Source organism: Coturnix japonica, chromosome 18 (genome assembly GCF_001577835.2).
Source record: "Coturnix japonica isolate 7356 chromosome 18, Coturnix japonica 2.1, whole genome shotgun sequence".
Lineage (NCBI taxonomy): Eukaryota > Metazoa > Chordata > Aves > Galliformes > Phasianidae > Coturnix > Coturnix japonica.
This window is the reverse complement of record NC_029533.1, coordinates 1,101,629-1,128,130: the sequence shown is the minus strand read 5'-3', so window position 1 is coordinate 1,128,130 and position 26,502 is coordinate 1,101,629. Positions and strand designations below refer to the sequence as shown.

Genomic DNA, 26,502 nt, shown 5'->3' with positions numbered 1-26,502 from the left:
AAATGTCATGGGACTCTGAAGCACGGAGCTTGTCAGGCACCTGCTTCTTCAAGGCTGGGCTGCTGACCAGGGCTTTCCCAGCACTGCTTTGTCACCGTAGTGAAGGATCATGCAGCAGAGCTCTGCTGCGCAGGGCTTCATGTCAGTGGCAATGAGCTCATGTTAGCAATGATGAGGGAAAACAGATGAAATGTGCCCAAAGAGGCTTCTCCATGTGAGCAGCTGCCTTTGACACAGAAAAGGCTGTCGGTGTAGGGATGTGTGTCTGTGCCTTGCTGGTTATGTGAGTTCTAATCCAGTGTGAACAACATGTGGAAAATCCAGCACCACCAGTAAAGTCCCCCTGGGCCTGCTAGGAGTTTGGCTTGGTACAATAAGGTTGCTCTGAGCCCCATGAAATGATGTGCAAAGGTAGATGAGCCACACACAAGGTCTGGCTTTTGACTGTAATGCTGTGCTGAACTGGTCCTTACTGCTTTCATCCCATGCACTGAGTCCAGAGGCAGGTTCGCTCTCCTGGGACACAGCTATCCGTGTCTTGACTCAGCGAGAAGCTTCACCAACCAGTTCTCCAAACCCTCTTCAAACCCCAGTTTGAAAAGACAGGGAGAACAATTTCTGTTTATTAGAAATAGCATGTTATCTCAGGACCCTTTCACAGGACAAACTTCAGACCTTCAGTGGCTTCAAGGCAAACATTTAGTGGGGCTGCAGACTTATGATTCCCTCCAGGAAATGGTGAGACCTTTCTCCTGCATCACAGATGCTGGATCAGGCCCAGGGAACCTGGTGTGACTGCTCAGAATCTGCTGGAATGGGTCTTCATGGCTTTGGGCCACGTTTCAGCAAGAGCAGGCTCTGCTGCAGAGAGGACTTTCTGCTCTCCAGGAAGCCGCCCCTAGAGACCTTCCCTGCACAGCAAAGCTCTTGAGCAAGCACAGCTCCCTGGCATGGTTGCAGCAGGAAGAAAACAAAGTGAGTAGGGAAGTATTCAAGATTCTCTGATAGTTCAGGTCCAGGGCCTCCCTGATGCTTCATCCCTGACCCCAAGGGCAGGCAGTGTTTCAGTCTCCATTGGAGACACAGCTGATGGTACTGGACAGTGGCTGTAGCTGGAAGACCACAGGGTGCACAAGGAAGTTTCTCATTCTTGTGCCTGCTTTGAGATGTAGGTGGCTGAGCTGGATGGAGAAGGCATCACATGACAAACATCTAACCCCATAGACAGAGATACAGCACAAGGACTAGGAGCTAGTAAAAAGATGGACTCAGGTGTTGTGGGGAAGGAGAGATCTGGGATTGCAGGGAGAGGGATGCATTCTCACCAGATGATCTGGCTGGCACTTCTGGCAGAGAGCTGGGATGGATGGATTAGGGCACACAAAGCTCACATATTGCAGAGATCACTCAGAGCCCTGTTCACAAGGACAGTAATATTCATCTGCCCGGATCCACAATGTTTTGTGTTTATTTATTATTGTTATTATCTAGAATTATTAGCATTAAAAACATCACCTGACCTGGCTTGATGGTGTGTTCACAGGCTGCATGATGCTCAGAGAGCAGCAGGCTGGACTTGTGCCATTCACAGCAGCCTCAAAGCCAGATGTTGTGGCTGCAGTGCTTTCCCAGGCTGGCTCTGATGAGCTCAGCACCACAGAGTGTTCTCCAAGTACGAGCACCTTCCCTTGCCTTTCCCACAGGCGCTTCTTGAACCTCCACAGCACGCTGAATCCAAATCCTCAGACCTGTTTCCTGAAAGAATACAGACCTCTGCTTCCAAATCCCATCTCAAAAGCAGCTATTAATCCTTCCATCAGCAAAAATGCCATGGTGTTGTTAGCTCTTTTAATCAGGGATCCCGGCCCAAACCCACAGTCTCTCCATCACCTGGTGAGTGCCCAGGGTTGCCTGTATTAGCCCACCTTTGCTTCCCCTTCCAGGGTACACCACCTCTCACTCCACCCTGCAGCCCAGCTCTGCACGGTGGATCCCCTGTGGGGTCTACATGGGGAGTTATGGTTTTGCCCCTGAGAATTTCTGCAACTCTGCACCATGTTCTCCCCTGCTTCTGTGTTGTGTGATGGTGGGGAGATGATGGAGATGACAAGTCCTGGCAACTATTGGCATGGGCCAGATCCCATCTCATCCCCTCCTGTACTGCACAGCCTGATGTCTGCCTTTAATGCTCTTCTTCCTGTTGCCTGCAGTTCATGTTTTGCTGTCTGTGTGGCTTCTGGAGAAAGAAATATTTCTGCAGTGTGAGAGAGATGAGAGCAGGGAGAGAAGAGATTATCCAGACCTTTTTATGCATCCAAGTTGCGTTTCTGCATTAGAAACTCTTGTCCTGAGCAGCATTCTTAGAGAGTGTGACTTGCAAATGCTGCTTGTTGTCCCCATAATGCCCCCAAGAGCCTGCAGAGCTGCTGTCTGCACTCACATCTCAGCAGTTGTGTCCTGGAGCAAATTGTATTTGTGCTTACTACAATCCCACTCATCCATTTTTAGCATTGCCATGAATTGTTCAACGGCTGCACGGTGTTCTACCCCAGCACAGCTGAGTTGGGTGGTGGGTGTTAAAGATTTAAAGCAATGTTTTTTCCAGCGTGCTACAATTCATTGTAAGGTGCCATGTTCACTCAGTGCCCATCGCTGTGCTGATGCGTGTGAGGGGCTGCACAGTGCTGAGCTGCACAGTGCTGGGAGGCAGTGCAATACTGCACCACTATGGCATGGCAGGGAGTGTCTCAGTGAAAGCATGGTGCTTTCATCACCTGCTTTATTACTGCCAGGCCCAGCCTTTGCATTCTGGTCAGGAGCTAATGAATCACGATTCCTTGCTTCACTTGCAGAATGCAAAATATCCAAGGGAGAAGAAATAGGAAAAATCCCAAGGCCAGCACATGGGAAGGTTTCCTCTCAGCCAGCATCCTGCAAGCAGCACAGAGCAGTGCTAGTACTCACCATGTGCATCAGGGGGATGCCACCCCTGAGGCACCCATCTGTGCTGAGCCACTTGGGCTCTTTCCTTCCTCCCTTCTCTCACTTTAAAGGCACCATCACTTTTCTCCTTTTTTTTTTCCTCTCAGCCATTGAGTTTCAGAGCCTCATGCTGTGGCTGGTTCAGGTTCTTCTCATTTCCAGCCCAAATGCATTCACAGCCAGATCTGATCCACTTGATCTTGTATTGGCTCCTCCCCTATTGCTTGTCAGGCAACAAGAGACACTCATTAGCATGTAAAGAGATAAATCTATGTATTATCTTTAAATGTATTTACCCAAGCCAAGTTTTGAAGCCAAAAGTTAAATGAGTTTTTTCTTAGAAAGAGATTAATATTATCAACAAGAATCCGAGGCTCTTTCCATTAATTAATAGTAATTAATGATACAAGATATAAAATAGCTAACAAAATAATTAGAGGGATGTATGATCTGACACCATCATCTACAGTGCCCCTCAGTGCAGGACAGGCAGTGGTTGGGGGGCACAGATATGGGGCTGCTCATCCTACAGAGAGCTCAGGGTGACCCACAGCTTGGGAAGGCCTGGACCAGATGTTGGCTCATCCTTAGGGCAGCCCATTCCCTGAAAGGATGCTGATTCTGCATTTCTGCCCTAATATTCCAGGCTTTTTGGATTTAACAGGGGAAAAGAGAGATGTCTGCATGTCTATAGTTTGACTTAGCAACCTTCTTTAGACCTCAAATGAGAAGCATCTGCAGACTATGAAAGGAACCCAGACCAGCACAGGGGAGACAGACCTGGACAGAAACATCATTCCAGTCTGCCCCACATCACTCTGACCTGACGTGCTTTCTCTTACATTCATCCCTTAACTAACAGCATGCTCATTTCTTGGGTGAGTGCTATGGAGAGGCTTGCACAGGATGAAGGCAATGTGGCCATCATGCTTTTGCAACCACAGAGCAGGGCTTTCCCAGTCCTGCCATCCCAGCACCCCTTGCTTGACTTCAACTGTAGTTCCAGCTCTCCTCCCATTTTCTTTGACTTCTTTCTCACACCTTTGCTGCCCACTCTTTACAAGGACAGCCCTCACAACAAGCAGTGTAACTAATTACTTGGCATCCCATGTCTCAGGGTTGTTTTACCCAAAGGCTGCAGGCAGGACTGCTTGCCACATCCAGAAGGATGCAGTCAGGCTGTGCTAATTTATCTGAAATACCTTGGTCCAGCTGAGCCCACATTTCCTCCAGCTACAGCGTAGTCCTTGAGCAGCTTTGGAACTACAGGATTTTGCAGTTCTTTCAGAGAATGGGGTTGGGAAGCTTAAAAAAAAAAACAGTCTTGCTTGGACAAATATCATTTTTTTTAATTGAAATATGACCACACAGGTCATGAAAAGCGTAGAGGATTTCCTGCAAGATCCTCTATACACTAACGTGACACATCTATACACAGGAACAGGAGATGCAGAAGTACATGGGGGAGCGCTGACAGAGGAGAAAGACTATCTTTTTAGTGCACTCACATCCAGTTGATATGACTACAGAACTTGGCCTTGGTGAGCATGGTGCAGATATAAAATAAAGCAGCAATAAAACTGTGTTCCAACAAGCATAGCTGAGCCTCAAATTTGCTAGTGTAAGTATTCCCATGGAAGGCAGTGAGTGAGTAAATTGATAGAAATTGCTATACCTACAGGAGAGAGCTATGTATACTATGCCTGGCCACATTGCTAGGTTTCAGTGTAGGAAATACTGAATAAGTTATCGAGGAAACTCCAGTATTACAACCACACGTGTTAAAGAAACCATAGAATCATAGAATCACAGAATGGTTTAGGTTGGAAGGGACCTCAGTGATCATGAAGCTCCAAACCCCCTGCCACCAACCTCCACATCGAATACCAGCCCAGGCTGCCCAGGGCCCCATCCAACCTGGCCTTGAACACCTCCATGGGTGGATGGGGCATCCACAGCCTCTCTGGGAAGCTGTTCCAGCACCTCACCACTCCCATAGCAAAGAACTTCCCTTGATATTCAACCTTAATCTTCCCCCCCTCAACTTAAAACCATTTCCCCTTGTCCTGCTGTTATCTGCCCTTTCAAGGAGCTGACTCCACTCCTGAAACCACAAATGAGATCTGAAAACAAACCTGATGGTTGGATTAAAAAGCAGGCTCAGAATAAATAAATGTTGAGTTCTTTTGTTTATCTTTTTGCCTTCAGGGCCTTGGAGGTGCAGTTTGCTGCTGCTGCCTCTGTACTAACAAAGGAGGAGGAGGCGGGGAGCTCCTTTTAATGAAAAGGATAGATGACATTCCTACCTAATGAAATGATTTAAAGGCCTGGGGATCCTTAAGGCCTTGTGATAAAACATTTCTACTAAAATTGGGATAGTCCAAAAACAAAAAGAGCTTTTGTGTCAGGTGATGCTCATTTACTATGGAAAGAGATACCGGGATGCCCCAAAAATACAGTGGAAAAACACACTAATGGTTTCATTATATCATTAATGCTGGGTTTAAAACTATTCCTTTAGTGGTAATCATAGGATTTCCATACAGGAAACCTACTTGAGCAAAGCTAAATACACAGTGAACATTCCTGAGCAATTCCATGACTCTGTGTGGAGGGCTGTATGCAGTATGGTCAGTCTGCAGTTGGACTTGATGAACTTAAAGGTCTTATCCTACCTGAGCATTTCTATGATTCTATTGTAACTTACTGTCAATAGAGACAAATTCATTATTTAAAGAGCTTTCGAGGTGCCATGTTTGGTGCACTGGAATCCAGGCAGGTTTCCTGCACCGTGTGGACTCTTCATTCTTTGAGATCAACCTCAGCCACATTTTGCCTTGTAACATCTCCTTCCCACAAAGGAGAAGTCAAGTTCCTCAAAGCACATCCAGATCTTCTCATTTTACATGACTATTTCTTTTTCCTTTAACGTTAATCCTCCGATTTTCCTTACATCTACGTTTCCCTGCGTCTTACAAATACACCAAAAATAATAATTAAAAAAAAAAATAAAATTAGTACTTAATCATCACTTCAGCTGGTTTTGAGTTGGCCAAGCAGAACATTTCTAATGAGAACATATGGAAAAGGGCTATTTAATTAAACAGTTATTTTTATGAAGTTAAAATAAGAGGTGTGTGTAACATAGCCAAAGGTCTGTGCTCGTGGGGGGAACGCAGCACTGCTGGCAGTCAGAGTTAATGCAGCTGTCCTCGGCTATTTCAGAGAGCACGCGTTGCTTTCTCCCACATCAGATCAGGTGGAATGGAAAGACAGCAAGAACAGAGCAGATAATTAACAGCAAAAAGTGCGATCCTGATGCTGGCACAGATAGATATTACTATGGGAGTTCTATTTTGAAAGCCACCGCTTAATGTGGCTTCAGTTTGACTTAAACAGATGCTTAAAGTTAACCACCTGCTTAACTGCTGTTAGGTTTAGGGATGGATTTAAATAGAGCTTTTAGTTCTTCTTTAATACAGTGCCACTCTCTTTTTGCCCCAGTAAAGCACTTCTGTGTATGGTTCGTTTTAAACGCTTCATTAGTGCTCGTGACTTCACTTGCATGCTTAAAGAATATGGTCAGTGTTAGACTGCATCAGGATCTGTAGGTCTGCACAGATAAGATTTCAGTGTGTAAGTTTGCTCCATATAACAGAAGTGAATTAATTCTTGTCCCAGCTGTGCCTGGACACTCAGGTGACAATCCCTTGTGCAGTGGATTTTTGCTTCTAGGACTGGAAGTTCCTTTTCCTTGCATTCCATGAGTGTTACGGTACATGAGTTGGGTGTGTCGAGAATTTCACAGCCCCCACAGGTGCCACTAAGCTCCAACAGCCTCCTGGTGCTGCAGACCTGCACTCCTCTGCTCCTCACCCTCCTTCTCCTGTGAGATAACCCCAAACTGGTCTTTGCTCTTCTGCCTAACCAAGGGAGTTAGAGCACTAGGATGTGTCAGATCTTCTCTTGGGTTTCCTGTTTTTCTAGCCCAAACACCAAATTGCTGGACACTGTGTGAGCGGACCATGTCAAACATTGGATGCCCCATCCCTGGAGGCATTTAAGGCCAGGCTGGATGTGGCTCTGGGCAGCCTGGTCTGCTGGTTGGTGACCCTGCACATAGAACCCCTTCAATTGCAAAGCTAATTGGGTTGGTAGGACTGCTTTAAAACTGGTCCTTTTCAACCCAGGTTACTCTATGACTCTGTACGTGTTCTGAGGAAACCCCATTTGGTTGCATGGAAATTCGTATAAGGTTCTTTTTGTGCCTGGAGTGTAATAAGTAAGGTGGCCAAACTTACTGTCTGTAAAGAGACAGGAGGATGGGACCACCAGGCTCCTTTGGGCTGTTCCCTGAGGCTCAGCTCCCTGCTCCAGCCCCACTGGCACATGGACATCCCTTGCTGCAGGGATTTCATCTTTACTTTTTGTTTCTCTTGATACCTGATGAGCGAGGGATAAACAAGGGGAGGACTTTGTGTTCCCTTTCCTTCTCTTTCCTGCCATGGGGTTAAAAACAACCAGTGTTTCTTCCGAAGGCATTAGCATAATTATCTCTCCACTCTGAATGTGCAATATCTGGCTGTACTCCACATAGGACCACATTTAACTAATCCTGCTTTAGAGACTCACACTATTTATATCTTCTAAAATCAACTTCATCTTCAGAAATGCCCTTTAAAGGACACATTTTGTTCTGTTCTGACCATATGTTTTCACAGTGATCTGCGTATTTCCAAAGGTTAGCATCCAGGACTGCTCTCCCAGATGCTGTTTGTGCATCGCTGCCGAACGTTAGTCATGCAGCCTGCTCAGCTGCTTGATTTCTGAGAATCCCAGTCCGTATTTATCTAATTACTTTGCGTTCAGAGGGTTGGTGGGAAGTTCTCAAACACAGAGGAGATCCCAGGCGCTGATTGCCAACACCAGCTAAGTTAGTCCAAGAGGATTTGCCTCCAGCCATGAAGTTTTCTGTCCCAGAAAGATGCTCCCTGTTCTCTTTCTCTTTCTCTGGATTTCTTCTATTCATTTCACTGCTTCATTCTCCTGATCTATGCAGGAACATGCAAGAAAAGGCAGTGCCAGCTGTACAAAAATCAAAGAAAATCAGAGCAAATAAAGTGTGAAATGCTACAGAGAGATTTGAAACTCTGGCTCAACAGTAAGTTCACACTTTCCCATTTTGGGGTATCATTGTCTCTATTGCTTTCTAAATATGTTAGGATCTCAGAATAACCTTCATTTTCACCACAACGTTGTTCTTTTTAAATATAATTGTTGCCAAGATTTGGAAATATCCTTTTCAAGGCTTTTTTGTTCTAGCTTTTGTTGTGTTCTTGGGCAGCCCAATGAGCCCCATACATTTTCTGAAGCAGTCAGACTGGTCAGCTTCAAAGCCCATTGCACCTGAACATTTTCCATCTGCAGCTGCACACTTGCTTCTGCCTTGATATCGTACCATTCATTTCAGTACTCAGGCACTCAAGGCCAGGCTGGATGGGGCTGTGAGCAACCTGGGCTGGTGGGAAGTGTCCCTGCCTATAGCAGGGGGTTGGAACGAGGTGATCTTAAAGGTCACATCCAACCCAAACCACTCTGTGATTCTATAAGCATCTGCAGAAATTCAGACAGAAAGATTTGAAGCTGTAATGCCATCATATTAGCCAAAATAAGATCCGTCTAGGAAGACCTGTGCTTATATGCATTACTTCTGTGTGCACCTGGGCAGTAAATAGAAGTTTAGAAAGACTTCCTTTGAAGGTGCAAAGCCAAGAGGTCAGCAAGTAGCTGATGTCAGAGTTGAGGTTTCCTGTGAAACCTTAGTTCATACAGTCTTTATTTTTCCAGATGAAACACCTGCATTGAGCACTGCTATGTAGTGCTGACCTTGCTAAGGCAGCTAAATGGAGAGCCCAATGGCTGCTGGTGCCCTGAGCGATGCTGCCTGGGGTGCAGAAGGGGATGGTGGGTTCTGCTGGAGTGAGTCTGCCCTGTGGCCTGGTGGAAGACGAGTCAGTTAATCAGAGTCTTGCAACACTACTTTGCTTTCTTGTTGCCTAAGGCTCCAACACCTGCAACATGATATTCAGTAGTGCTGAGCACCTGTGAGATGCTCCAGCTACAACTTTCATGGTGTGTTTCCAGCCTGGGGCTGTGTTGGGGGGGGGGGGGAACATTCCCAGCTTCCCATCCTCCCTGTGCTGCTGCATGGAAGTGCTTCCAGCTGCTTGCCCACTCTCCTCACCTGTAAACCAGAAATGATTGCACCTGCCTTACCTTCCCTACAATAGCGGTATGATTAATTAGCATCTGATATATGCTTGCTAAATCCTATTACAAAATCCCCAGCGTAATCTGCACAATCTGACCTGCCTGTTCCATGGCAATTCCTCCAAGTAATAAAACCTTGCAGACTCAGGTACAATTGCTCTCTGGCTCAGCTTAACCCACCCTACCTTCAGTGGGAGCCTGGAAGCTATTTGTGAGATTCAGATGAGCGCTAGAGGAAAGCCTACATGGAAAATAACAGTTCCGTAATCAGCGCAGTATATTGATGGTGTGGGATATTAAAGAACAGGGCCATTCACTGCTTAATGAGGATTAAAATAACTCTTGAATAGCTGCCTTATTCCCCGAGCATCCTGTTCAATGAATGAGTCACAGGATTACAGTTGAAAAATAGGCTGGAACGGTGGAACAAAAACCTGACATAATGAATATCAAATTAAGGATTTGGGGGCAGCCTTTAATCTGGCATCTCCAGCCCCTTCAGTGACTGACATTCTGCCTTTATTCTTCACTTATTTTTGGTTTTTGACTCGTGTATCCCTTGTTACAGTCCCTTTTTTGGGTGCCAGTTTGTTTGGGGGTTGTCAGCCAGGTGCAGAACACTCTGCCAGCTGGAAAACCATAAAGGTATCAAGTAATTAGTTATTGGCTAAGGAATGTGAAAGACAGCTGGGATTTAATGTTTATTAGGCTTAGCATTCATATGCTCAGCACCTTGCTAAGGCACCACAGAGTCCTGGCTGGCTGGGAAGCCTCCCTTGGGAAGGGACCATGGGCTCAGCCTCCCCAATTCAATGTGATGTCCTCTGCCTCCATCCCTGTCTGATCTGGACTAAAGGGTTAATGCCTCCTCTCCCAGGTGCCCAGCTCAGATTTGCCTTACCAGCATGGCAGCATTTAAAGAACATTGGTCAAAGGCTTTCCTCCAGACAACAAGTTGTAATAAGACCATGCCCAGTGGGGACAGGCAGGTGACAAACTGGTAGCTTCACCCCACAGGTATTTACATTCTTATCATCACCTCTTGGTTCACTTCTTTCCTTGCCTTGGGGATCTGAATCTCAGTTCAGTTCCTGAAGCCTTTTGTAGTATTTAAGTACTCTGGAAGATTAGGCTTGAAGGGGATTTTCATTTCATTAATGCAGACACCAAACGGTTATCTTGTCATCTGAAAAATAAACTGCTTGCTACTCTTTCCTTTGCTGAAAATCTCAGCTGGAAAAAAAGAGAAAAGGTTGAAGGTAGGCAAATGCTGATGCTGCTGAAAAGACCAGAGGGGCAGAAGGCAGAAAGTGTATTTCCTGGGGGAATAGCTCCTGTTGAGCCCATTTCTTTTGTCCTGTCAAGTAAAGGTGGTAGAACAGTTCCCAGTGCTTTAATAAATACTGCAAAACTAACACAAAATATTGCATGACTTTCAGAACCATCATATATCTGCACTAGAGCTGGCGTATATTAAAAATAGCCTTTCTTTGCAGTTTTTATTAGGGAAGACAGACTGGAAAATACAGTGTTTTCTTTCTGTATTCTGACACTTGCTTTTTTTTCCATTGTAGATCACAATAAATCTAGTTTTTATTAACAATAAACACATACAAAATCCCTGAGACTTAAAAAAAAAATGCACCCTAGAGTAAGCTAAAACAAAGTACCAAAGGAAAGGTTAAGTTCTGACACAGAGAAGATCCTTACTTCAGAGGATCTCTGGGATAAGAAGAGCAAAGGGAACTCTTTAGTGAATATTTAGAGTTCATTCTCTGTCCCCTGACCACGGGGAGATCCCTGCAGTGATACCTCAGCAGATGGAGAGAGCCATCTCAGAGAAGAGATGAATGGTTTCCAATCATTCCACCCCAAAGCTGGTCCAGGTGCTGATTTCACTTCCCACTAGGGATGCCCACCTGATTTGCTCCAACCACTTATGATGCCCATTGCCCAGAGGCATTAGAGAGAGTTCATGTCTAGACACTGAAGTTGATGAGAGTTGCAGTAGGAGGACCATAAAACACTATGAACATTCATTGGGAAAACTACAGCCTCCTGTTTTATTTTCCATAGCAGAAAAGTTGTTTGTGTTTCTTAGAATCAATCACTGGATGCCAGACTAAGCCTTTTCAAAAATGCACGTGCACTTGCAGTGAAATCTGAGGGATTATTAAAGGAGTGATCCTTCCCCTCCAGGGAAACCCTGGCTGGGGACAGTGAAGAAAAGGAACTTGGGGAGGTCTGATAATGTAGGTTCTTAGAGGTAAATCCTACACAGAAGCATTAGAGCTTTTGGGGAGCTCAGACAGACTGACAACCTGTCTGGTGGGTGGCCCATCCTTGGAGGTGCCCAAGACCAGGCTGGATGGAGCCCTGGGCAGCCTGACCTGCTGGGGAGCAACCAGCCCAAGGCAGGGGGTGGACTGGGGGAGCTTACAGCACACAGGTCCCTTCCAACCCATGTTATTCTATGATTTTACAACTGCAGCACAAGGACCATTTGAGCAAGGCAGCACAGCTATCGAGACAGGTCCTTGTCCCCTCACATCTGCCAGTAGCAGCAGATTTCTACCTCCCCCTAAATGCTCCATCTCCTCCCCCTCTTAAAGGGACTCAGCCTTTCCAGCCCTCATTTTGGCCTGTGCCATCCCTCACACAGCCCCCACTCCCATACAGACCCAGCATCCCACCCCTCCAACTTCACCTTCCCTTCTCCTGTCATAAGTAAACCCCCAGCCCCATGTGGGTTGCACTTCCCAGAGCAGCAGTGGGAGGATTTCACATGTAGACCACAGGCACAACCTGATGGGATGCAGCATTTCACTCTGTCCTAACTACACGAATCCCCTTCCTTTGCAAAGAAATGTGAAGCCCTTAACATCCCTGTGTGGGAGCACAGGTTTCCTTCTCCCCATAGAATGCAGCTTTCTTTCTGCTGGTTGTTGTATCTGATAACTACTCCAGCTGTGCTCAGAAATTCTGCATTGTGGTCGGACAATTCAGAGCTCTATGAATTCTTTATTTCTCTAATGCAGTTTCCTAGTAAATAGCTTTGAACTCAGATCCTTGTCTGTACAATAGCTGTGCTTCTGCCTAGCTGGCACTACACAATTAACAGCATTATCTTGTTAAGCCTGGAGAGGTGTAGGAAGGCTCACCCATTATTTTAAAGCATTTTATTGCTTAGAAACTGTTTACAATAGGCTACAGAAGTTGTACATGCGAAGCAGCACTGCATTCAGATGCCTGATTAGCTCAGCCATGTGAAAATGCCAATAATTCAGGGTTCTATTTTGGACATCATTTCTTAAGCTGCAACCTGAAAGCACCTGGGATTTCTGAAGAAAAAGAAATGGGAAGGGAAGGGAAGGGAAGGGAAGGGAAGGGAAGGGAAGGGAAGGGAAGGGAAGGGAAGGGAAGGGAAGGGAAGGGAAGGGAAGGGAAGGGAAGGGAAGGGAAGAAGAAACTAAGGAAAACAATAAGATTTTTGGTGAAATGGAAAGCTGTATCACAAGGCTGTTGTTCCTATTCATGTTGTTATGATCACTGCGCTCAGTAAAGACACAACTTGCTCTGGGAGTGAGGTTGCCAAACCAAGTCACTACTCAAGCACTCCATGCCTAGAGAAGACATAAAAGGTTTGTTTCCCTTCTGGAACGGTTAATGTGCTAAGGTTTTGTCAAGCTACTGCTTTACGTGCTTACATTTCACACCCACAAGCATCTCCATCAGCACCGTGTAACCTTTCATCTGTCGGCTCCTGTAATGTGTGAGCTGCAAAAGGAACAAAGAATCTGCATCTTTGGGTTTTCAGCAACTTGATTTGAAAATTGGCTCTGCTGTAGCTAAGCTGGAAGTCCTTGCTGTCTTTGGCTACCCTGCATGACAACAACCCTAAAACACCTGGCTGAAACCCACACAAACTAGCATGGTTTGGCTACTATAGATACCGTTGGCTATTAGATACCATTGGCAGATGGAAGTATGGAGACCTCCTGGGGAAATATCTCCCTTTCTAAACCTTTTGAGAGAGAAATGGCTGTGTAGAAATTCAGTCATGCTCAATGAAGATCCTGGTCTGGTGGTTGGTGGTTGGTGACCCTGTACATAGCAGGGGGTTGGAACTGGATGATCACTGTGGTCCTTTTCAACCCAGGCCATTCTGTGATTATATGATTATGATTGAAGTCTCTAGATAATGGCCCTGATCTTCACAGCTTTTTCAGAAGCACAAAGTGCTTAGATTTTTTAAGACAATAGTCAGGTTGCTGATTGACAAGCCTCACGAGCTAGAAATACCTTCCTTTGGAGGAGTTTTCTAATAATAAATTGTTTTCTTACTCTGGCCAAAAAGTTTGAAAAATCTAATGGTTGCTGAAGACAGTGATGATTCAGTTGAGAACTAAAGTATATTGTGTTTCTGGTAAGAAAGACTAAAAATGCTGCAGTTATTTCTTTTAAGTGTTTGCCGGAATTACCATCACATAAAGCCTTTTAAATCATATCACTAGAAATGTCTGAACTCCAGAACACATTAAAACCTCGTGCAGAAATGGAACTCTGTGCTGTGCTTGCTGAGTACTGGGCAAGAAGTGTCCCAGGTGATCCTAAATGTCTGACGGTCCCTCCAGAATGTTAGGAGAATTCCAGAGATATTAAAGATTTTTCACATTAGCGGGCACTGACACAGCTGAGAGGAACAGAGACTGAAATAAAAGCATAGAAGAAGAAAAAAGACTGAAGGTTTTTTGTTTTGCTTGTTAAAAGCAGTGAGCAGTGGAAGATCCAAAGGGAAGATCTGCCCTGGTAGAGCTGAGTGGAGGGCACTTTGGTGCCTATGTGAACCTGCCCTCGTGTCAAGATTTGTTCTTTGTGTATTGGTACCCAGTCTAACAACCTTTCTGACCTTTGGTTGTTTATTTAAGGAGTGCCTGTACTCTGGATGGAGATGTAAGCTAAGTTTCCCTGTTGGTTGAAATCTAAATAAATAACCTCTGATGTAAGTCTTAAAAGTGTGCACAGGCATTGAGCATATTGTGTCAAGAAACGAGTTTCTAACAGGAATAAAACAGCAGCCAATGTGGATTTCTCAGAAACAAATCATGTCGAGATATCTTTTAATTATTGTTACTATTTACCATGTTCTGTTGCCAGTGTTGCGTCAGGGATCACGACTTTTGCTAGTTTTTCAGTAGTTTCTGGAAAAGTAATGTGAGACTAATGTGGAAAACATGGTCTTAATGAATGTCTATGAGGTAGATGCCATGCTGGCTGACTAACCACAAAAGGTGAGTAAATATCAGCAGAGAGATGAACGGATGTGGTTCTACATTTAGTCTTTTTGTTCATAGTGGAAAAGAGATTTCCTTATTAAATTTGCAGATGGTGTGAAGCTTGGATGACCGTGAGTCCATTAGAGAATGGAATTAGAATTTAAAATGTTCTTTACAAATTGGAGAAATAGACTGAAAATAAATTGATTAAATGGAGAAAAATGCTACGTATCGGACAGAAACAGGAATACTAAAAAGCCTTTTGTACACTGAACAAATGAACAAGTAGCAGCCTGTTTGAAAAGCAGTAAGGAATCATAAAGGATAACAAGCTTGCCCTGAACCCAGAAATATGGCCCAGGATGTATACTTGAGAGGGACCTAGATCAACAGTGGAGCATGAAGGACACCGGAAGGAAAGCAATCAAAGATAAAGCAAACATTACAGGGAAACACGAAGGAAATTACATCATTTAGCTTGAGAAATAAGGGAACCCACAGTAACAACTTTATCACTATTGCAGAAAGATCAGGTATTTTCTCCATGTCCCTGGCAGACAGGAAGAAGGAACTGTCCTAAAAAGCAAGATCTGATGGAACAGACCTCCTGGGGAAGAAGTGAAACATCAATGAGAGGTTTTTCAGAGTAGCAGATTTAACATCAGGCATGAGGTGTAAGTTTCCTTCTCACCACACTTTAATACAGTACCCCAACCAGGCCAACAGGTCTGTTAAAGAGATGGTTTGTTGTGGAAGGTGTTCTGGAAGCTAAGGATGACAGAAGTTAATCAGCAGTCACTTGCCTAATGGTTTTTGTTTTGAGTGAGACAAAGAGAATGGTATTTTCTACTCCAAAGGACAGTAGCTAATTACAGCTGCTGTTGACCATTGACCATGCCATGACTACTGCCATTGACCATTCCCTCCTCCTTTTCAGCCTGGTGCATTTATCTGTGAATGCATCAGGTCTTGTGGGATCCTCACTTCTCAGAGAGAGAGAGCTCCACCCAGGTGCAGCTATTGAGTCTTTCTTCCTGCATTGATGAGGCTATTAATTTGATCCTTCCCTGTACTCATGGGATGTTGTTGTTGTGGGTGGTTGTGCTCACAATGGGAGAGTGTTATCCACGTTCTGGGGGCTGATGTCCTGAAAGCTCCATGTTGGATGGAGAAGGTATGGAGCTGGGGCTCTGAGGTACCCAGGAAGGTATCACCGATGCCTACTAGTCCCTGTCTGGACATGCTTTTTACCTCTGCAGACTCCTCTAATTTGCAGGCTCAGCAGAAGGGGAGCAGTTTCTTATTATCATGTTCTTCTTGCTTCTGGAATTTTAAGTGAACTGTATAACAGACTCTTCTGCTTTCTTAAGCATTTTCTTCTCCTTTCTTTAATCATGCTGAGATTTCCTGTGAATGCTGTGAGCTGTAATTATCATCTGCAGATCAGTGGGTTTGCTAAGCAACTTAAAGGGATAAGTAACTTAAAGGGATCTTTTTTGTTCTGTGAATTTCAGATGACCAAGAACAAAATTATAATCACCTGATACTAAACAGTGCCACCCAGACACCTACACATGGTAAGAGAAAACAGAGCAAAATTACACATGTTGTAACTTTCCTCTGCCAGCCAGTAACATTTACTGGTATTCAAGTATGTTTAATGTTAATTGAATGGTTCCCGTGGCAATGATGCATGAATGATGGATTCCATTAACATTAAACATAGGACCATATTTTTCATTAGTGCACACAATTAAATATGGCCCAATAATTGTATAACTTTGATCTTCATCCTTGTGTTTCCCCCTGTCTGGTTGCTCCCTTCTCACTTCCACATCAGCGAACTGCTGTTAGATTTAATGGTACGAAGCAGTAAAAATTATAACCAAAGAAATGTCCATCTTGTTGGCCAAGCCATTCAACTCATAGTGCTGCCTGTGCACCTTGTTCAGATAGGTTAGAAGGACACTGAGCATGGGGTAAAGGCTCTTAAGCTGATGTGATTTTGGCATTAATGGCCAGTATGTGGCCAGAGTTTGGGATCAATGCTAACTCCATGCTATCCAATCTACACTTGCATGGGGATGGCTGTGATAATGTACTGAAGCCCCTGATTCACTGCACAGCATCCTTTGAGTTTCTTGTATGTGTGGTAGATAAGGACTGTGAAGAGATCTAGGACTCCCCCTGCCCACTTTTCATAACCATAAATACTTCTTACTGAACAATTTCTTGTTGTGCCTTCGCTTCCCCTATGGCCAGAAGCCCTGTCCTTCTTCCTCCTCTGCCTGAGCTCCTTCCTTGCTTTGACTTCCTCAGCCCAAGATGAGCAGTCACCTGTGGGCAGCACATCCCTCCCTGCACTGCAGCCATCACAGACCACCAACAGAACCCCCTGCATCTTCCTGGCTCCAACCAGACCTGAACCAGTCATTGATTCCCTGCCTCTGTGCAATCAGCCCAATCTCTGAATGCGCCCCATTTGCTGTGCTTTCTTCCCTCTTCACCTGGTGCCTTGTCTCAATCTCCTCCTTGTTCTTCCCTTTACCCTTTAAATGTGAGATACTCCTCCAGCACTCATGGCTGGAACCCCCTTCTTGCTGAAGAACCAATAAGTGATGACATTTCATCCTAACATATATTGGTTCTCCCTTCTTGTAGCTCTGAACTGATGTGTTTGTTACTCTTTTTGCTCTGGTGTTTGTTTTTAACTCTGTAACTTCACCTTGACAAATATTCTGGAACTGATTTGTTGTGAAAGTTGTGTGTTCTCCTATCAGAACTTCCACATTTTGCTACAAAAAATGGTGGGAGAGCAATTTGCCTTTGAAGAAGTCTCCTCCAGCCAGGCTTTGGTGTTTCCCCTTCCTATGGGCTGGGTTAGGCTATTGCTCAACCTGCAAGTTACTTTCTGCTGTAAGGATAATTTTTTGTCCATCTCCTAAAGAACCCAGTGGTAATATAGGAGTGTTTATTGAACGTGAATTGACAGCCTCAAACACTTTCCAAAACACTTCGGTTTTCTTTCAATAATGCATTACTTTGATAAGAATCCTAATAGGATTGGAATTATATTTCCTTCTTTCTGCCTCCTACTACTTGCTTCCTTTGGTTCAACTACGACTACAACTTTTCCTTTGGTTCTTCACTACTGTTGCCTGAAGATTTTGATTGTACAAAGTAACTTGGATGATCTGACTACAAGAATGATTAGGAGTTATCTTTTGTTCCTAAGTTATCTGTGTGGTCATGGCCTCTTTCATTTAAGATATAGGAGTGCTGCTGCTGATGAGCCATTGCTTGGTGAGTTAAAAGAGGTATTTGGACTTCTCAAATGAGGGATCAAAAGAGCATTCAGTATTCATAATTTATTGCTGAAATTCTGAGATAGTTCAGCAAAGCCACAGATCTAATTTAATTCTCTTCCTGGGTAGGACACGGCATACATTTTTCTGTGTGATTATGCAGATCTGTAGGTGGACATGAGCTGTCTCTTTGAGCACTGTGTTTGTGAGCTCTGCCCCTCAGCCTGCCTCGCACCCACCACAAAGGGACACCTGCAACAAGCAGAAGAAGGGAAAGAAACCAGTGCAAGGCTCAGGAGGTGCCCTGCATCACACATGACCCAAGTTCACCCTCTTCTGAAGCAAAAAGACAGAGAACAGTTCTCAAGCTACCAGCAGACTGCAAGCAGGTCAGAGGATGTAGGTGACATGCCACTAAATGAACAATCTTGTTAACATGGAAAGACATTTCAGGATGAGTAGACAGAAAATCCCTCCTGCATGTGGAGAAGCTCCCCACAGCCACCCCAGGAGCTGCCTCACCCAGCAAGGATGCACTTCACCTGGTTAACATGAAGGGGAGGGCAGGTTGATGCAAACTGGATTATGCCAGTAAGGACAAAAGATCAGGTGCTCTGTGCTGATGATCTCCCTCCCACCTCCCATCATCATAGCAATGTTACCATTCGTTAATTTCTCCTCCTATTCCTATTTCAATGACCATCCAAAGTAATATAACTGCAGGAATAAGCAGAGGAGGTTCTCCACAACCCAGCTGTGGTAGATGTGGAACTCAGGGCTCTTCAGGGGTCGCCCTCACTGAGGAGGGATGACAGCCAAGCCCCCAATACTCGCCTTTCCCCACGTCATACAGCTAGTCCTTTGTAAATGCAAAGCAAACAGCACCAGATCATCAGTATCCCCAAAGGTTTGGGTAATCATAACAAGCTCTCAGCATGCAGGAGTGACCCAGATGCACTGTTGCAGCAGAGCAGCCGTTCTGCCAATCAACACTGTGGAAGCAACCCACAGTACCCCCATTAGCAACACAGTTTTGCTCAGCTGGCATGGTAAGAAGATGGCCAAGACCTGTTTCCATTAACTGATATTACCTGGTGGCCTATGTCCTGCTGCCTGCAAGATGCCACTGCGATGAGCCCTCTGGGAATACAAGTAATGCCAGTCAGTTCCATATCTAAGCACTCTGCTTTATTACTATGGCAGAATTCTTTCCTTTAAGGAAACAGACTGAAAGATGATGAAGTCAACCCATGACCACAAGGATCAAGAAAAAAAGCAACAAAACAGACTGGACTTGAGTTATGTGAGATGCTCAGGCTCATCATCAGGTTCCCAGAGCTAAGAACCAAGAGTCTCTGGTTTGACTTGCCTTGGGTTGCAGTACACATTTCCTCAGTGCAAGGTTATGCCTATCACAGTGGGTTTTGTGGCCAAGTGATCACACTGAATGCTTCCGATGCAGGAAAGAATAACTACTCATTAATAATGAGAATGTGTATAATCTGTTCTGTCAGGCTGTTATCATTTAATTAGCCTAGTGCTGGTAGCAAAGCCAACACAGGGTGAGAAGAACATCTTCCTTTTCCTGCTGCCTGGCTGGAATGGAGGGTGCACAGAGAGGTGGCACATATTTATCATGTTGTGGATAACAGGACATGCTGGGGAAGGCAATTTCAAGTGAAGATCAAGAGTAGTGACCACAGGGCTGTTGAAGGCCCAGAGTTCAGCAGCATGTCTTCAGTGTCCTGCCTCTGTAAGAAGGCTGTTCGTTTTCTTGCAGTGGGGGTCTGTGTACCTAATTCACTTTTAGGGCCCTGAATGTCCCATTACATAGTATAAGACCTACAGTCCTACCTTCTGCTTTCAGTCACATTCTTCAGAGCTCACTTCCACCAAAATCAGAAGTTTGATCTTGGGTTCCTTGGATCTGGTCCTTAGTTTTGCAGGTTTTAGCTCCAGATGAAGAATTCTGCGCCTGTTTGTGGAAACGTAGAGATTTTATATGTAAGAGGTGAATGTGAGTGCTCAAATACTTCTTTCCATGATGCGCAACTAAGTTTTCTGGGTGAAATGCAAATACACATTTTGATACGTTCATTTATCTTGTTTAGCTGCTCAGATTTTAGACAAAATAAGCACACACACAAATATTATAAAAAATCTTAAAATATGAAAAATATATAATAATAATATAATAGAAACTAAAGTACAGAGCTGAGGCAAATACATGCTGACTGCTGAGGCTCAGTTTCTGTAAAGCTTATTACTTTGTTTTTTACTGCTACTTAAGTTTAATCTCATTATATTTACTGCATATTTAATTATGCTAAACCACTAAGAGCCTTGTATAAACAGGTTTTATTTCCATATAAATAACAAGGAAATTGCTAAATAATATAGTTGGTAGGAAGTTCATATCATATTTTTTATGTTAGTTCATTGCCTTTGATGATCATCTCAAAAAATACTTGATACAACATAAGGAACAAATGGCTTCACTTCAGATTTCGAATTTGGTCAAGTGTTTTTCCACAGATAATGTCTGAGTTCTTGTTCTTGTGGAGGTAAATTCAGTTTTGTAGTTCACCCACGTGAACTTCAAACAAATCTGAATGTATGTGAGCATCTTTTTTTATATGCTTCCTTCCTTCCTTCCTTCCTTCCTTCCTTCCTTCCTTCCTTCCTTCCTTCCTTCCTTCCTTCCTTCCTGTCCTTCCTTCCTTCCTTCCTTCCTTCCTTCCTTCCTTCCTTCCTTCCTTCCTTCCTTCCCTCCTTCCTTCCTTCCTCCCTCCCTCCCTCCTCCTTTCCTTCTTCCCCTCCTTATTTCAGATACTCAGGCCATTCCTTCCCACACAGTAACAAGACTTTGGGGGATATATTGCTAAAATAATTCTTGCATCAATTTTCTAACATCAGACCCGAAGCTTCAATGTGGGACAATCCCAGAGGATATGAAAATGATTCCCTGTACTGTCACATCTCCTCCAACAATTTGTTGAGAGTTCTGTATCTATTGTGTTTAAGACACTGTTGACAAACTCATAACAATTTAGGGCTGTTTAAATTAGATTTATCCCCAGTAGTAATATATGCAAGGAAATTAGAAGATAATCAGATCTCCGGAATATAACCTACAGAACAAGCAGTCACATTATGATGTTACTACGTTCTTTCTGCAGAGCAGCAGATCTTTAATGAAAGTGGGAGGAGAGATGGGCCAGGTGATCTGGGAGGAGCAGACAGCACAGTGCCAACCTTCTGATGCATTCCAGTTGCCATATGTAATGGAGATGTCAGTGGCAATCAATGCTTCAACCACCTTATGCACCAGTTTTGCTAATCAGATTGCACAGAGATTGGTGCACTACACAAATATAAGGGCAGATTGAAGCCTTTCAGTGAATTCAGATTGTCATTTACCTAGCTTTACCCCAAATTTTGCTAGGAATATCCTACAGTGATGTCCTACACCCTCCACACAGGGGACATATTGGTTTGCTGGGGTCACGGGTGCATGTAAGGGATGCAACCAGACTTTGTTAGTGTGTGCTGAGCTCCCAGGGGCTTCAATGACAACTGGCTTTGTATTTAGCAGTAAAGCAACTGGTCTTTCTGTTTAGTCTATTCAGAGTACTCAGTGCTCAAAGGAACCACTGTTTTCACAGCCTTGGTTTGGAGGGGCTGAGCATGGAGGACTCAGCTTGCAGGTGGTGATTGTTAGGACACCCATTACTCAGCCCACCATGTCCCAGCACCCAGATGAGCACCATGTCTCAACTCTTCATTATGGGAAGAACCTGAGAAGCTTCTCTCTGTGACAGCACCATTATTGGAGAGGCATCATCCTGCAATGTGCTGGTGTGGTTCACGTTGTTTCTTTAACACCTTGTTACTCTGCAGTGAGGCCTAAAAGACCTCAACCAAAAGTCATCCTGATATGCAAAAACCCCACATCTCCAACTCCTGCAGACAAGGGCAGCTGCCCACCGGGGAGCTGCTGATTTACACCTGAGCAGCTGAGCAGGAAATGTATGAGACTCTGTGATATTCTTTGTAAGAGATGTAAAACATTATTAATAATGGTGTTTTTAACAAGGGGAAAAAAAGAAAGATGTTTGAAAACACAGATAGTTCCACCCCCCACAGCCCCCTCCAAAGTGCACTGCAGTTCTTTGCCTGCTGTAGCAGCATGGCATTCCCAGGATGGCACAGGATGGCACAGGAGGTACCAAACACCGACTGATAGAGGCAGATTTTCCCAGGGATTGTCCTTCTGTATGAGCTTGCATCAGCACTGAAGACTTTCTATCTGAGTCTTCAAGTGGCTGAGCAGAAGGCGGTGCTGGAAGAGCAGCGTGTGCTGTGACAGAGGGCTGAGGCTGTGATGAGCTGAAGCTGAGCAGCAGAAGGCTTTGGTTGTATCAGCTTCTTCTAGGTGACATTGTTTGCTTTCCCCGGGTGAATGTTTTAAAAGGCATCTGTTGAAATATGCTGCGGAATTCGCACAACATATGTGCAGGCTCATATGCAAATATGGAGCACATCCTTTTTGCCACTTGAGCTTTGTTTAAAAATTTGCCGTAAATTCACTTTTTTGTTGTTATTTTGTTTAGTTGGTTGTTTATTTTTTCCCCTCCTGGTTATCATTTGCTCCTCTCCTTGTTGTTGAAAGGTTCTTCGACTTGTGCAAACACACTTAGAGACAGAAACCTCTGTTAAAGAAGAAGCTGCTTTGCAGGGACTTCAGGTCTGCTTTCCACAACGCGAGCTTCCAGCTTTGAAAACCCTGAGCCTGCTTCTCAGCACTGAGTGCTGGAAGCAGAACAAGGCTCTCACTCAACATAGAGCGCTTTTCCTTCCTTTATAGATCATAAAGCCATTGGGTGTGTGCATAACACAGAGGAATGAATCCACAATTGCAGAGGGAGGAGCTGCAGCCCCTGAAATCCACGCAGGTGGATCCATGCTCAGCAAAGAGGAAGTGCTGCAGGAGTGAACCCTCTCCTGCTGAATTAATCAGAGCGATGCTTTCTGAATCTTAAGATGTTGCGTTGGTTGTAAAAAGGCATCGTTGCTTCCATGCTATAGCAAGGGGAATTTAGAAAGCAGAAGAAAAGAGACTGCTGGGTGATGTCCCCATCTCTGTAGTGTGTGCTATGCACTGCAATAGCTTAATTTCCTCTGTGCAGATAGCTTTGCAAATGGTGCCCAGAAAGCACGGTGTGTCAGAGGGGAATAAACTGGTACCTGGCTGTAGGATAGAGGTGAGGCAAACGTGGTCTAACACTGACTTTCGAAGGCAATTGCAGTGAACGTAGCACATCCTCTGTTTTCCAGTGGACGTTTGGCATTGCCCAAAGTGTAGAGCTGAACTGGAATGAGTGGCAGTGCTGGGGAATGGAGCAAACTCAGCTGCTATGCAGCAAATGGAGAGGTTTGGGTTTTTTTACATCTTATTAATTAATCAGGTCTAGTGCCTTCCATAGAAGCCAAGAAACACCACAAAGGAAAAAGGAAGACCAGAGAAAGGTGTAGAAGCAAAGAGTTACTTCTGTTATTTAGCTGAATTAGTCTCTGAATTTAAACTGCAGAAGAGGTTTCTCCTTCCCAGCACATCTCAGTCCTCCAGTGTTGCCCTCAGACTACATTACACAGAAGACATATGAAGTCATCTTGGTCATTTCAGGTATCCCTTATTTTGCTGAACGATAGGCAATGAATTTCAAGGTGACTTCTCATTTGCCAAAATATTGATGGTCTGGATAGAAAAAGCAATGTGAAGATGCAGTGATTCTTCAGAAGCCCATTGGATAAAAGTGTGGCACTTTATTTCACATTCTCCATACAAGTAGCCAGTTAATGCTCCTGCTTCAGCACTGACACCACTCTATGCATATAACTGGGTTTATTTCAGCTCGTCCAAACCTCCATACAGAATGGAGATTAGATACAGGTTCTAGCTGAGAACTTTGCAAAGAGATGTTACCCCAGGGTCCTTGCCCTACAAGCACAAGTAGGAGTGGGCATATCATTTCAATGCTGATAGAGTCTCTGTTTACTGGATAATATCTAATCAATTGTTTCCACCTCCCTGATGATGTGATGCACTTCCTAATCCTGCAGTCAGTCTATTAGACATGGGTTGAAGTCATCAGCAGGGAAATAACACTCTCAGAGAAATGATACATTAGCTATAAGCTCACTTGGGGTTATGTTCTTTTTTTCCAAGCAGTAACTATTCCAGCAGTGTAGAGAAATACGTAACCAAGAGGGAAGAAGCTTTTATTAACCACAACGCTCATTGCATTGTAAAGAGGAAATTTTCACCTTTGCTAAATTCTGTCAGAAAGTGCCTTGTATTTTCTCAAAACAAGGATCAAATTGATGCTCTTGCAGAGAACTGGGCTTTTCCTTTTTGTTCAGGTGGCTGCCAGCTATTGAGCCCAGAAGAGAGCATGCATGTGCTTGATAAGTGTCATGACAGAGACATCTCCTTACCCCTCACCTTTTGGTGCTCCCCATACAGGATGTGGTGCCCCACGCTGGGTCAGGGGTGAAAAAGCTGCTCCTCTATTCGCAGTCAAACCCCACAGACAGATACTGAGGAAGAATGTCCTGATATGATGCTCTGTAGGAGGCTTCCTTGTGTGGAAGAGTGCATGGGAGGCAGTGACAACAGGGGCAGAAAGGAATGAGTTTGGGGCTTGTTCAACATGGTTGTTATTCAAGTGCCTGATAGGTCCCACATCAGTTCTTCCAACCCTCTGTTATAGACCACATGGCTCAAGTGCCTCTGGACTGAGCTCTGTGGGAGCTGCAGAGGAGCACTCTGAGGATGCTGGCTTTAGGAAGCCCTGAGCAGCCTTCTACAGGAAGACAGGACTGTCAGCCTCTCCTTGGCTGAGAAGCACACAAAGGAAAAAGGATAGAAGATTTAAAATATCTATCAGGAGTCACAGTGGGAGGAAGGTTGTGGAGGCAGCTCTGCTTCCCCACACACATGGGAACTGCAGCACCATTCTTAGGCAACAGGGAACACCAAGGAAGTTTGCAAAACGTGGGTGCTCTGAGGAGATATTCTGTTCTCCAGTACAAGCGGGACTCCATGCAAAACCCACACAGCAGAGGAGGAGGTTATTCTAAAGGCACATGAATGTGTGCTGAGCTTATATTGCATTGCCCTTCATGAGTACCCTTTGGAGGGTTGCATGATGGGGAAGGGTGAACATAGGCATCCTGCTGCTCCTCAGCTACATCAGAACACTTTGCCCTCTGATTTCCCTGTCAGACCAGCTCCTTGGCTTTTTGACCCAGTTAATGCTTTCCAATGCTGATGCAAGCCCCTGCAGAGCCCCTTTCCATGACCCTGTAGCCTGTTCTAGCTTTGCTCCCAACTATTGCAGTCCTTTCTATTTTCAATACTCTTATCTCTATTTTAATACTTGAACACCAGGGAGTCAAAAATGCTGTAATTCAGCAGGCCTCTGTCCCTCAGCTGAACTGATGAAAGACCATTTTCCATCTAGCTTGTGGCAAACGGATGTGATTTCAGTTACAAGGCAAATTCTGCAGATTGCCTGGACTTGACTTCTAACATCCCAGCTCAGTGCTAATCTTTATTGACAGTGCCCTCAGCATTAGCATCCCAGCAGAGGGACTTTTAAGCTGACCAGAGGCTCCTTTAGTGACCAGCAAAGTGAAGACAAGCAGAGGGCAGCATCCTCCAGCCCTGCTTCTGTGCCTCAGGAGCCCCTCTAAGCCTTGCCTCATCTTCTGGTGACCTGCACAGCTGTATTTCATGCTTCTCCACAAGCAGGGGAAGTATGGCCACCCCCAGAGCCCACCAGAACACTGGGGCCATGGACTGGGTTTTGTATGGGAACTTCCAGGTTTGGTTTGGAGCAGTGACCCGAATTCTGGCATGATGAAAGAGCAATTTGATTATTAAAATGAACTCACAGACACATTTTGATGGCTAAGGTGTCAGGAAAAGTGTAGCTTGCAGGGGTAAAGGTAGGTGATGGTGCAGGATGCAGTGGGGTCAGTCCACCACACCATGATGGAGACTTCCACGGTAAGTGAGCTGACTCTCACTCCACCAGACACATGGAAAGAGAACTGGTCTGTCTAGAGGCTTTCAAGGCAGCAGTTTGTCTCTCTCCATGATCACTGTGGACAAGGAAGCAAAGCCACATAATCCATTTTATACCGACCTGCTGGAGCCAGTTCCTACCCAGGAACTGTCGCTGAGGATGGCTCAGTTACAGCACTTCTCCCTATCCAGAGCTTTGGGAACAGCTCACCCTTCTCAGCTTGTTTTGATGCATTCCCCGGACATGTCATTTTTTCTTCTTCTTTCTTTTTTGCAGACAAGCCACGGATGAACAACATCCTTACTTCTGCCACCGAACCTTACGATCTGTCCTTCTCCCGGTCCTTCCAGAACCTCTCTCACCTCCCACCATCCTACGAGTCTGCCGTCAAGACAAACCCAAGTAAATATTCTTCTCTGAAGAGACTAAGTAGGTGTCAGCTCATTTCATTTCCTTTGTATCTCATTTGCTTGTAAGCCACAGCGGGCACAACGTTAAGGCAGTAATCTTCCTTCTGTTGTTGTACTGCCCAAAGTTGGCATCTCCGGTAATGAGTCTCCTGGCTGTCGCTTCCCA

General features: G+C 44.8%; 1 protein-coding gene across 3 annotated transcripts in view; it reads left to right on the top strand.

Moving 5' to 3' along the window:
- The window catches only part of SHISA6 (shisa family member 6), a 193,077-nt gene that overhangs the window by 152,916 nt on the left and 13,659 nt on the right, over nucleotides 1-26,502 (top strand). The window contains exons 4-5 of one of the 3 annotated variants that reach the window (XM_015880059.2): nucleotides 16,043-16,105; nucleotides 26,203-26,355. In XM_015880059.2, coding sequence (XP_015735545.1) covers nucleotides 16,043-16,105; nucleotides 26,203-26,355 — 216 coding nt within the window. The remainder of the gene's footprint in view (nucleotides 1-16,042; nucleotides 16,106-26,202; nucleotides 26,356-26,502) is intronic. The other 2 variants (XM_015880060.2, XM_015880061.2) reach the window with 2 other exon arrangements.